General features: G+C 34.7%; 1 protein-coding gene across 1 annotated transcript in view; it reads right to left on the bottom strand.

Annotated features, from left to right (window-relative positions):
- Positions 1–13,720, bottom strand: part of CFAP47 (cilia and flagella associated protein 47) — a 260,858-nt gene that overhangs the window by 135,969 nt on the left and 111,169 nt on the right. Inside the window, 3 exon segments of the mRNA XM_030954886.1 lie at positions 5,114–5,287; positions 6,801–6,944; positions 10,594–10,790. Of these exon segments, the coding sequence (XP_030810746.1) occupies positions 5,114–5,287; positions 6,801–6,944; positions 10,594–10,790 (515 nt within the window).

Genomic DNA, 13,720 nt, shown 5'->3' with positions numbered 1-13,720 from the left:
TTACAAAACTCTCAAGAATGGCAGTTTTCCAAAACAAGCCCCCATTACTTTCCCACATCCACCTTTCAGTGCAAACTTTCCAAATTCCTGAGTCATTAGGAACTCATTTAATTCTTGCAATCACTCTTATTTTGCCACCAGCATGATACCACACTGAAGGAAAAATCTTTGCATTGCACTGAGGATATTCCCCAAATAATTCCTGCCTGTTGAGCAGCAATCTGGAGTTCTATATAATAATCCAGATTTGTTCCTAAACCAGGCCACCTGTCAAGACCACTAACACATTTCAAGAAACAAATTTGACCTAAAACCTTACAATGCCCTTAATTGATCTAAAAATTTCACAAGTTATCAAGAAACACCTGGCAACAACTACAGTTATTCTGAAATTCTGTAGGCCTTTGAACCATTCATTATTGCTAAGAAGATTGCCTTTTCTTTAGTGAAAAGAACTCTGTTACAGAAATTCTGGTAGATATAGGGGAAGACAAAGGAATTGAAATTGAAAGGATAGATAAAAAACAAAGCATTATGGAATACACAGCTCCAGTTGTTGTTAAAGTATATAAACTTGACCTTGAACAACGAGGTTACTGGACTTGAACAGAATTTATTCTCAGAAAATCTCAGATACATTACCAAACAAGAGTTAGGCTGAATGGGGAAGCCCCTCATTAAAGGTTTATGGTATATAATTTTATTACCGTGAGGCATTTTTTACAAATACCTAACCTTCATGACATTGTCTTGGTCACATTGTAAAAACCCAAAATAGATATATAGAGAGTAGACATCAACAGGCTGAAAAACAGGGCATTTCATTTTTTTTCATTATGTATTTATTCTACAATTTTATAAAATATTAGTAGTTTGTATAACCTAATGCCTGAAAGGTAATTTAACAGGGTCTTGAGATTCCTCTGGAGATTTTACTTTAATAACATCTATTTTGAACAGCAATGAGAAAAACAGTTGCACTGTTTTATATTTTTATTGCAAAACCATGCCTTGAAAGAATTAGGCACCTTTACTATAAAGTTTCTATCAAAGGTATCATTAGAAGAAGCCATCAACACATCAGACAATTCTTTATATCCAGTTGACAAAGATTTATATAAATAAACAAGAAAATTGCATTTAAAGTTTTGTCATGAGACTGAGAGATTGGATTTTCATAAAAATGCTTTACACTTCCTCTTCTTCTCGAAGGATTTGAATGTAATTTTACAGACACGAAAATCCATTTACACTGCAGTCACTTACCTTCTATTAATTCATCATCAGAGAAGGATGTGCTCTCTGGCTGATGTTATATATGCACAAATTCTTTATTAATTCTGTTGTGATTTTTTTTTCATATGCAGGAGTAAGTTAATCACAAGGAAGCCTATTTGTTGTAAGATCCCCTAGAACCAACCAGGAAGAGCACAGTGGCAGCAGTTCCCTAAGGAACTATACATCAATCAGCAGAAAAGAATTCATAAAACCATTCATATCTTTCAAGGGAATTTATGGAAATTGTCTTTTTAATCATGGAAAGCTTTGTGAGCACTGAAAGTGTTTTGCTTAGAAGTTTTAAATGCAGACTGATGGAGTCATGCACATGACCTCCCCTGAATTGCAAAGGCACTTCCTCCCTCCCCAGCTCTAGATCCACACTAATGGTTGCACAGACAATCAAACCACATATATAAAAATTATTGCTGCCCCCTCTGTATCTGATTGAAAAGGAAAAAAATTATTCAGCTGGAAGAGGGCTGTCTTTCTGCAATAAAGGCAAGGATTATTTCCTTCTTCCTTCCAGACTTAAATTTCATTTTAAATAGTCACTTTTGCAGTAGTAGCCTCATTTTGGCTTAGGCTATTAGAAAAATACAGCACATATGAGAAACAGAGTAGCATATATATAACATTTTTTTTCATGAAATGAGGTTTTTTGTTAAAATAGTTTAATATATTCAGTTATTAAAATGAAATAGTGAAGCTAAATTTACACCTCCAAGGCAAAATTAACCAAGTATTAGTTCAGCTAAATTACTTGTTGCTAAGTATTCATCTTGCAGTAAATTGTTTATGGACATGCCTGTAAATTATTATGTTTGTCAGCTACTGGCACATCTCATACTATTCTTGATAAAGGTTGAGGTTTATTACTTCAGTAAATGAAATTCTTGCGGCTTTTTTTTTATATCATGTGCATCCCAGTTAATCTCTGAGAAATTACTTCATATGGTGGATATACTCCAGCAATGCAGGGTGTATGGGGCACATCAACCAATCTAATCCAATAATGAAGATATCCATTAGCCAACAAAATTACAAAAGATTTCATCAAAAACACATCCAAAATTATTACTTCTTGTATAATCTTTGCTCTGTCTGCTAAGACTGACAACATTTCCTCTACCTAATCACCAACTTAGCTACAGCACAATACAGAAAACTGTCAAAGATGCTGGATTAAACAGGAGGAGGAGTTATTGAGCTGCCAGCAACTGCTCCCAGGGGAAACACAAAGACAAAACCAGTCCTCTGCTTCACCACAGACTACCCAGATATTACAGTAATCATCAGGCCACATGGAATGAACAAAAGCAACAAAATTAGAATAACTTCGTTTTTCTGTTGCCCATTGTGCTACATACATCTGAGTAAATAAAGCTTATTTGGCATTTCTAACAAGGCTGTGGGTCACAATTCCCTCTTAGAGGAGTTTTTCTAAATTCTCTAATAACTACAGATACCTGTGATCATGTTCTGGATTTAGTGATTAAATCCTAATTTACAGGCAGACTGTATTGGAAATAAAAGCAAGCAAATGAACTTTGCTCATTCCAATAGCACAAGACACTACATGACATCTGCTGGAGAGTGCTGGAAGTGATTAATATTGTTTGCTTTGAGGAGGGGACAGCTTCCAGACTCCAGCAGGCTTTGTAACCATGCCTTTTCCAGCCATTCCAGCCCACCTTGCTCCAACAACTGTTCTGCAACTGCTCCAGGCTAAGAACCTCGCACAGAGAAAATGCATTATTCACACTGAGTAATTTATTATAGGCACACATGCATGAAATAGCTGACCTTACTATTTCTCTCCTAAAGGTCCCAAAGCTAAAAGAGCACACACAGTTGGATTGTCAAGCAGTATTTCACAGAGATGAAAAAAGCACAAAATCCCTCCAACATCACAAAACCAAATTTCAGGGCCCAGAGAACACCCTCTAGGAGATCAAAGTTCAGTCAGATAGAGCTCACCCTGGAATAGTTACAACTGTCATAAATTCATTTAATGCAATATTTCTGAAAAATACATACAATGAATAATTTTAATGTATTCATTTTGAAGTTTGTTATTTCTGTACCTTTCACTTATATTGGCACAAAAAAAATTGAGTTCATACAAAATAGGAAAGCAGAAAAAACAGTTCTGTTGCCAAAAACATTCACTTCTTCCAGAGATAAAAGTACAAATATATCAGAAATGCAAATGCATTCACATCTGAAAAACTAAACTGTTGAAACTAAAAATGTCAAAGCTGGTGATGCCCAAAGAATTCATTTCTTACTTTGTTTTGGGGATGATAATGAGTCAAAAAAATAGGAATATGAACCTGGACCTTAGTGTGATAAACAAAGTTTACTAAATGTAGATTGACCTGTAAAAGTGGAAACCTGGAAAACTGGAGACTAGCAAGAAGACATCCAAGGAAGGATTTTCACATTAGCATGAATTATCATTACTTAATAGAACACTGCTGCTGGTATACACATGGTGTCTCTTTATATCTTATGTTCAAATCATTACCTTTCAATTTGAATAAAGCAGCATTTGGACCTACTGGCACCAAGACAGAGAACAAAATGACTCATTTTGCAAGTCCACACTACAAAGCTAGTCAGATTTTATCTTCTAGTATGTAATTGTCCCATTTTCAACCCTTCCATGGAAGAAAAACTAAATATATATATATTTACAGATGCTGGCAATTGTTAGCTGGCACTCCCTGCATTGCTTCAATAGATGGAGCCATCCTGGCAAACACTGTATGACCATAATATCTGGATGCTACCTACTTTAGATTTAAATGCCATGATAGAGTCACAAATATGGATTTTCATGAGCAAGATCCAAGATGTTCCTCAGGAATTTCTCTGCAGCTGAGAGGAAAAGCAGAATTTCATCTTTGTTGCCCTAATGTACCTTCTGCCTCTGCCAGCATAGGTCATAGCATCCAATACATGCATGCAGAAGGTGAGGAATGCTACAGAAATAGTTTTATCACTTCCAAATTAAACATACAGACAAGATAAATATTAGAAAAATTATGCTATTTCAGTACTACAACAGTGGTTTTAAATAGGAAAATGTGTTTCTGTAAACAGAGTTATAAAATATAGTTAATGGAAAGCATGAAAAATGATCATATTTAATAGTAAAAATATGTTCTTGAGCAAGGAAATCAATAACACTGTATTTCTTAAGAATTTTTATTAACCTCCTCAGTAACCCATTGCCTTTCAACAACTCCAATGATTACCTCTGAATTTTCTCTTCTATCAGAAAACACACAAAGCATTCCCAAATTCCTCCAGCATTGCTGAAACAACAGCTGGGCAATAGACAATAACTGGGCCAGGCCACTGGGCCATGAGAAATTCATGTATAGTGAGCTCATGCTGCAATCCTTCCCTTAGGAGGACAATAATTTTTGTCCTTTTCATGTAATATTCAATATTTCATGAAGATTTTAGGAACCTAGTAGTTCTCAGGCCCCTTGTCTGATTTCAAAACTGATGGACTTGGCCACAGGTTTCAAACTGTCGGAGAAAGAAAGATTAGCAAATGAACAGAGAACAATTGTAGAAGTGTTGTTCTCTCAGAGTAAAACGTGAAGAAATCTTTCCCATCAAGCACACAGTAAAATCATGCATTATGTCACAGATTTTCTGACTATAAACATATCCATATACTATGAACTATAGAAAATTTTCTCATGGGCACATGGATTTTATCAGTCTATCTGCAATTGCAGCAATCGTTGCTACTGTAATACATAAGGTAACAGTCTTTTTCAGAAAAATATTTATCATATTATTGCAAAAAAATTACCTTGTATTTTAGCATCTTCTTGGTATAATTGTGCACCCATAAGATTTTATGAGCCACCTTTCCCACTTGGCACTCTATCACAATGCAATCCTGAGGCAGAGGTTTCTTCCCTATTCCCTTAAGACTGAAGATGTTCTGAGTTCCAGCTGTGACATTTCTCAGAATAAGCCTTCCCTGTGACAAAGGAAGAAAAAATAAGTTGTTTCATTACTGTACAAGTCCCCTTTGGCTCCCCTTGTACTTCAGTTTATTTATCTCAAATCTAGGTGACTCAGAGCACTTACAAGAAATGGCTCCTATTGACTTTCCTAGTTCTGTAATAAACTTATTGCTAAACAGAGAAGCAGAGAAACAAAACCTTTGATTTAAAATTTTTCTAAACCATGAAATTCAACAACATAAAGTTTTCATATTTCTAGGTTTTCTACTTCTTGGTTTCTTCTTGATAAACAAACATCTCCAAGAACATATGATCTCATGCCTCCTTGTCTCTCATATAATATTTAACTTTGCTCATTGATTATTTCCACCTGTCCTATGAGCACAGGGTTGAGCCTGGAGAAAGGGAGACCCGAGGGAACTGCATTGCTCTCTACAAACACCTGAAAGGAGCTTCTAGTGAGGCAAGGATGGATCTCTTCTCTATGTCTCAAGTGAAAGGTTGAAAGAAAATGGCTTTAATTTGTGCCAGGGGAGGTTTCATATTAGACATTAGCAAGAGGTTTTTACTGAAAGAGTGTTAGGCATTGAAATAAGTTCCATGGGAAAGTGGTGGAGTCACCATCTCAAGAGGAATCTGGATTGGCACCTGGGACATGGTTTAGGGGTAACTATGGTGGTGTTGGGTTGACAGCTGGGCTAGAGGTCTTTTACAACCTGGATGATTTTGTGATTCAGCTAAAATGTTCTCCATAATCATTTGTCATCAAAGGATTCAGGGCTTTTGGCTTTTAATAATTTTACAACACTGGATACCTAAACTGCATTATATTTGGTTGGTAACACATGTAGAAGGGTTACTACTCATGCTTCAAAGAACATTTTTTTTCATCTTTGGCATTTCACATATTTCAACAGCAACTTGCAGTCAAAATTCTCAGCTGGGACACAGACAAAGTCACAAATACAGTTTCTTGCTAAAGGTGTTATAGCCTTTGCTATGCTTGACATTTTAGCATTTGGAATAGTGATTACTCTGATGGCAAAAGCAGCTGTGAAATGGTGGCCTAGCTTGTAAATAAAGTACTCATCACATAAATTAATTTGTGATGTAGGCATGCAATAAGAAATACTACCTAATAATTTAGGTAATGAAATACGATTTAATATAAGTATTTCAATTCAGAATAACAATGTATATTTTTGTGATAAAAGTTCAGAATTTTTACAGAATAACTGTAGGATTGAAGGATTTCATAGAAATGAATGGAATTGAAGAATATAATGGAAAATTAAATAAAGAAGAGATGATAATATGTGGTGGGGAAATCTATCATACTTAATCTTAAGCTTTACAAAGTTGGTTCATTTGTGTTTTTACTTCAGATAGTAGTAAATCTTACCCTTTCTCTCAAGCAGATGCTTTAATATTAGCAACTATCTAAACACTTTCATAATTTGGATACTGGTGATAAGCAGTATTGGTGAGAGCATCCTTTTCAAATGTTGAAACTGATTTCTCTCTTACCATTATTACATTCTCAGCAATGGGCTTGAACGTCAGTGGATACGGAACTGTTCCACCTACAGGCACATTTAATACAGGAGGGCCATGAAAACCCTGTCCTTCCAAAATTGCTTCAAACCTCCAGTCCTCACTGGATAAGTTACTCTGAAAGATGTAAATCAAAGTAGTAAATTAGATTATGCATTTAAATTTTTTAATGTGCATTTCAGCTTTCACTTGTAGCTATCACTGCATCAGAGGACAATACTCATTTGCTCCAAGTACTGGCTCAGAGTGCCTTTGGGAAGAATAAAAGCAGTGTATTTTAAAAATTAAATAAGCTAATAATAAATCTCTTATTCCTGGCAGCCAGAGGTACAGAACTCCTACTTTCAGGAGCAATACTGTCAGCAGGAATACTCATTAGAAAACATGAGCATAATCTAGCAAATGGTCAAGATGGAATTTGTAAGTATCATTATAAACATTTACAAGTGTCTTTATGATGTTGTTTAATGCTTGGTGAAATTCTGTCCCTATGTCATCTTTAAAAAATCTTGGTGCACCCCTTTTAGTTCTGATGTGGTGTCTTGGCATACATTGCCTCATTTGGCCACTGACGATGCTACAGGATCAGTCTTATGAATTGAAAATTCCATCTCTAAAGGAGAATTTACAGTCCTGAGTTCTCAGATTCTGGTCTTTCACGAGACTAAGCTACTTTAAAGAATGCCTATCCTGAGCAATATGAGCCTGAGCCTATGTAAGAAACATGTTTATCTTGCACCCAGATGTATCACAAGACTGCTTGGTTATGGAAAAAGTGGGATATTTCATAATACATACTTCGAGGCTGACTAAAAGTAGTAAAACTAAAATAATGCTATTCAGCCTCCTACTATTTGAAAGAACCACATGACCAAACATCCAATCTGAAAAAAAAAAAATTAACACTCATCTGAAAGATAAAATAAGCTGTCACTCATGAGCTAATTCATGCCTTGTCAAATAGAGAAGAATCATCTCATCTATGAAAAAAAGGAGGTAATCTTTTGACCTATAATGGTCTTCATCTGTGGAAAATTGTACACAAACATCAGAGATAAAGAAGGGATTTCAGGGAATAGAGATGATACTCCAGGCTTTGTTTCTGTCTATGAAAGTCTCAGGAACAAAGAACCTGTGCTCATCAGAGCTAACCCAGAGCTACCCACATCTGCAGTACCATATATATGAGCTTTGATCAATATGTATGATTAATGCTTCAGTGTTATTTGTTAAATTTCCCAGTAGCTGAGCACATATGCCTGCATGGAATGTTGAGGTTTGTGTAGTGTCTCAGTTTCACCAAAAACTTGCATCACCATGTCTCCAATTCTGTAATAACAATGACATCATCTCTGGTAGAAAGCACAAAAGAAAAAAGTATGACGTCCTTGTGCCAAGGATAAAATGAAAAGGAAAAAAAGACAGCAAAAGGGTTTTTTTTACTATCATGCTTTTTATCTCCACAATATCAGGAAAACCTTTATCCTTTTGAAAACCAGCTGGCCAGGTGTAAAATTGGCAGATCATCACTCTCTGCTAATCTAACATTTTAAAACTTGGGATAGAAGAAAAACATCATCAGGATTGGTCTAGATTCTAGAGGAAGGCCATGAAATTTTGGGTGCTTAAGTTGTTTTATTTTCAGCAATTTCTAGTACAATTGGTATCAGATGTTTCATTTATCCACAGTAGTGATAATTACATCAATATGTAACACAAATATTTCTTCTTAATCTCTAACACAAAATCCTGTCATCTGGAGAAATGTAGCTGGCAAATATGGTCACGGTGAAATTCTTCTGTAACAAATTCTTCTAACACAACAGGAATTTGTCTTAAAGTGTCTTCTAAAGAAAGATATTAAGGACAACAATAAACATTAGAAAATGGAAAGAAAATATCTGTAAATTCTATTTCCTTATACTTGTACATTAATGGCTTTAATTAATTAATCATCTAATTCCTACAGGATCTCTGCTTAATGTAAAATCTCATCCAAAGCCTGTCAAGTGAATTAATTGAAACACAATTAATGCTAAGGGAGTCAGAATCTCCTCACAGGATTGTAGGTGGTACAACCCAAGGAACCTAATAATTGTATTGGACCTATACCTGGAGAGTCTGACAGGCAGAGATGGAAGAGTTACATTCATCTCATGCTTGAGAAAATCATGGAAACTCCAAAAGAAACTAATCACAGATCTCAGATTCTGCTGGGTTCTTATTCTGCTTCTGTCTCAAATTCACTGTGTGGCTTTGAGCTGACCAGCTGATCATTGAATCTGCTCCATTTATAAAGTGTTATACCTAACACACATTATGACTGTTAGTTTGATTGTGTCTGTAAAAAGTGCTTTGAGCACTAAATATTTGGTTCCAGAAACTACTACTAGCAGATTGAATAACTCCATCTTCAGTTCCACAATGAGCATCTCTTCTTCCACTGAATATTTAACAAAATTTAAATGACAAATACAATACTGCTAATAAAAATATAAAAATATGGGAAATGTTCTGGTAGATTGCAGAAGCTCCAACTAGGAGTGTATACAGAAATGTATCTAACTCCTAAAATAGTAAGTATCTAATAGAAATAAATTAAATAAAATAATAAAGTAATAAAAATAAAATAAAACAAAAGTAAATTAAAATAAAAGTATCTAACTCCTGAAAAATAAATCCATCCGAAGAATAATGCAAATCTATTTAGAAAGTGTCTGTTTAAAAAAGGTAGAAAATCCCTTTACCTTTCTGTGTTATGTATCAGTTGTTTTTAGGCTAATGTAACATTCAAAAAAAACAATGTTTAATAACATGAATTATTAATATCTTAAAACTTATGTGCAAGAAGAGATAGCACTATAATAGGGTTTCCTTTAATTTTCTGTTTTCCTTTCTGATGTACTAGTTCCCTGCATAGTCTCAATATTTGACAGAGCATTCAACATGATCTTTCCCCAGATATTCAGTCTTCTTGTCTGAATCTGCGCCCACTCTTTTGACTACAAAATCTCAGAATAATTTCTCTATAAATTAGCTCACTAGTATTCCTTAGTGGCTCTACAATCAAAAGGACAAAGACCAAACTCTAGTTCAGATCCAGGAAATCTTTTACTGGTTCTATCTCTTAAAGAATCTTTATTCCTTCTCTCACAGCTTAAGTTCCTTCCCCATCATTTTTTGTGGTTTTTTTTTGTTTTGTTTTGTTTTGTTTTGTTTTGTTTTGTTTTGAAGTTCTCTAAAATTTGACTAATAATTTTCTGAGAGAGATGAGATTGCACCCATCTTCTCTCTCTGATCTTACTTCTCATGTGCCAAGGGTTTCATACACAAAGTAGATATGATAAAACTATACACAATATACTGGCTATGCTTACCATGTTTTTTTAACTGTATTTAATCTAGTTCTTCTATTTTATTCCTCAGCATGTCTCCTTTTTTCCTTCAGAAATAGAATATTTATTCCCTAGATTAAATAACTACTTTATTCACTTTCATTGTGATAACATTAGTAAATAACAGACTAAAAATTTTAAGAAGAAAAACATCAAAATTTAGTCCATCAAACTAATTAACTTGAAGTAAATTATTTTTCCCAACAGCTTTTACATTATCTACTACATGGACTTTGAGATATGATCCTCAAGTTAGTATTTACATGCATTTCTGCATTTCAGGACTGGTAATTTTTACAGTATTGATCTGAAATCCACTTTTTTTTTAATCCCGAATCTTAGCTTAGTTAGCAGTAGAGGAGTGAACTTACAATTGGAATTTCTTGAGTCACTGTCTGGTAAGCTGGAATTAGAAATTCAAGCTGTGCATCAGCCTGGTCTGCATTCACCACACACTCAATCTCATAGACACGAATATCATAGGATGACTTCAGAATAATCTGACAGTGGTAGCAACCAGGTTTCTTAGGAGTGAATTTTATAGGAAACTCAACTGCATCACTTCCACCTAAAAAAAAAAAAATCAAAACAAAAAGAAGTGCTGTTGTAAAGCTTTTCAGGAACATTGAATTCACAAGCAGAATCTGAAGAGGTTTCCAATAAACTTTAGGAGAATCTTCTCAGCAGTACATGCAAAAATTTCCAAGAAACAGCAGAGTTTTAGGAGTGTTACCATATAAGTTAGTTTCCTAAAAATGATATTTTGAAGCATGCAAACAATATTTTCCATTGATTCTAGTAGTGCACAGAGAGAGGTAATTTAAACTATCTCTTAAATCTAGTAGAAGAATTTAACATGTATATATCTCTGTAAATATTTTAAAAAAATATACAAGCTACTACACGTTTGTCAACAGCTGCCATCAGAGATATCAGTGATAGTACAGAATATTTGGCTGAGTATCCCCAACAATTACTGAAATTCTGTTAAATGTAGTAGCTCTCATGACAACTCATTAGACCTTTTTCTAGGTCACATTTTTGATTGAAAGTCTGAGTTTCCAAAATTGACAGGGATTTCCAAGCTGAAACAGATTCACGCAAAATCCCACTTTCCCAACCTGCAGCACACAGGAAAGCTCCCCACTGTAATCTCCAGAGCAAGGAAAAAGGAAAAGAAATGCAAAGCTGCCCATCTCTGCACAGAGCCAGGTCTAACAAGTCTGCTGCAAAGATTTCCTCCTTTGTGCTTGCTTACAGAAAAAATCGGACTCCTACACAGGATTTTAAGTAGCCCTTTAGGACACATTCCAAAGGAGAAAAGAAGGTACATGGGGAGCTCCAGTGATGGACACAAAGAGTTCCCCCAGTCCCAAGTCTCCAGGAAATCTGAAAAACCACATCAAGACTGCAGCTGTAAAAAAAGTATTTTTACATGTAACAAAGACTGATTCTCTTCACTGTTTTCCAAGGTTAGAATCCCATGCCTAAAGCTGGAAAAAGATGTTAAGGAAAGTCAGAGACCAGGTTCTTGAAGAAAGATAATACAGTGTACTGAAAGATCCAATATATTTCTGCATGAGTTTTACTTTGTTGCACTAAATGGAAATTTTAATTACTAACAACTAGGGTTATTTTTGCCTGAGTTGGACCCATATTTAAAGGCACAGTTTCAAACAGAAATGCTTCCTATAGAAAAATTTAAAAAGAAAAACCATAAAAAGTACATTCCAGAATTATAATATTTAGTAAGGCATTACTTTAGCAAAAAAAATTGTTTCTTGTGCATTTAGAAAATATATTTTAGAATAAATCAGTTGAATAACCTAAATATTATGTTCAATTACAATGAATCAAAAGGAAAACAAATAAATTTGTTCTATTTATTCAACAGGGTAAGTATCTTCTGCAGTGATACATGGTTCCTGGTTCCTCCAAACCAAAGTAACTACAGAAATCAATTGTCTTCAAATTATAGATGAAGATTGACTTTTTTCCTTTCACAATCTTTTTAAATACAATAAAATAAACTGGGCTTAAAAATGCCTCAGCTTAGCTCGTGTTGCTCTCTCAGTCTCATAAGACATTCAACGAAGATTAATTTAGGGATATATTCAAAGATTTAATGAACATAATCCATGGGGCCACAACCGGCTTACCCACTAATTTCTGAGAAAAGTGTCAACAGTAAGCCATGGGCAGCATTTATTTGATTCCCATGTAGCAGGAAGTAGAGCCTGCATCCATCAAAAAGAATGAGGCTGCAAGCATTTCTTCAACAGTGAAAAGCCAGGCAGAGCAATACAGAGGTTTGCTACAGCTTCCAGCCTACTCAGGATTTTTATTGTTTCACAGGGAAGCATTCCATGTGAAATAAGCTGACAGTTTTATTTTCCAGATTTATGTCTGACAAATGCCTACAGGAAACATTCACTTGATCATATTGGGTTTTGTTGTGAGACAGTTGTCAAAACAGGGGTATTTGCAAAAACTAAACTTGCAGTGTGCATTTTCACCATGATTTTTTGAGAACTAAATCACAGCACATAGGCACTGGCCATGTCCTCTGGCAACTGCCTGGCCTTTTGTGCCACTTATTTATTGCAAAATACAATCTGATCACCAAAATTAACAAAGTTCATGTCCTCTGGTTCTTAAAAATCTTATAACTCATCATTTAGATCTGCCTGAATTCAAACTAAGTCCTCTAACTGCATTAGCTGACAAACAGTACCTTTCAAAGAAAAGTAATGACAGTTGTTTTGACATTAAAATGCAAGAAAAAACATATTCTGTAAGGTAGTAATAATGGCCCTCAGTAATCACTGTTTAGCCTTATTACATATTGTGGGAGGATGAAATGAGTAAAAATAGAAATGCTACTCTTCCACACCACAACCTGTTGACATAATTTGTGAAGGTAGGAAAGTATGGGTCTTCAGGAGTTCATCAAATAATTGCACATTATATTAGCTTTTGTTCAGCAATGGTGACTCTATCTATTCAGACTTTCAAAGCTAAATTTCTCACTGAACTTATCTCAGTCTCTGACACTATGCATTTGTCACAAACAACTGGTTAAATTAACTTCAACACTGAATTTGCAGGTATGGACTCCTAGAAGGTTAAATAAGCAACCATAATGAAGAATGCAGACTCTTCTGACTTCTGCTTTTATATATTAGGTCTTCAAATGGGCTCATCTGAATTAGAACATCACTCAAATCAATAGTCTTGAAAAAGCAACTACTCTTTTATATCCCTTATTGAGTGCTTAAAAGTTTTGAAATTTTTTGCTACCACTATGAATGTTTATTTATGATTTCCTTTCATTTTATCATAATAAAACAGATTTGTAGAAGGGTTTCTAAAAAACCTACTAACTGGTTATTTTTCCTTATTCTGTTTAGATAGATTATACCATTATACACCTAAACAAAAAGTTAAATACACTTAATCAGAAAATGAAGATCAACTGGGGAAAAAAGAATGAAAGAA

Source organism: Camarhynchus parvulus, chromosome 1 (genome assembly GCF_901933205.1).
Source record: "Camarhynchus parvulus chromosome 1, STF_HiC, whole genome shotgun sequence".
Taxonomy (NCBI): Eukaryota; Metazoa; Chordata; class Aves; order Passeriformes; family Thraupidae; genus Camarhynchus; species Camarhynchus parvulus.
The sequence above is the reverse complement of the archived record's forward strand: the minus strand, read 5'-3'. Positions and strand labels throughout refer to the sequence as shown.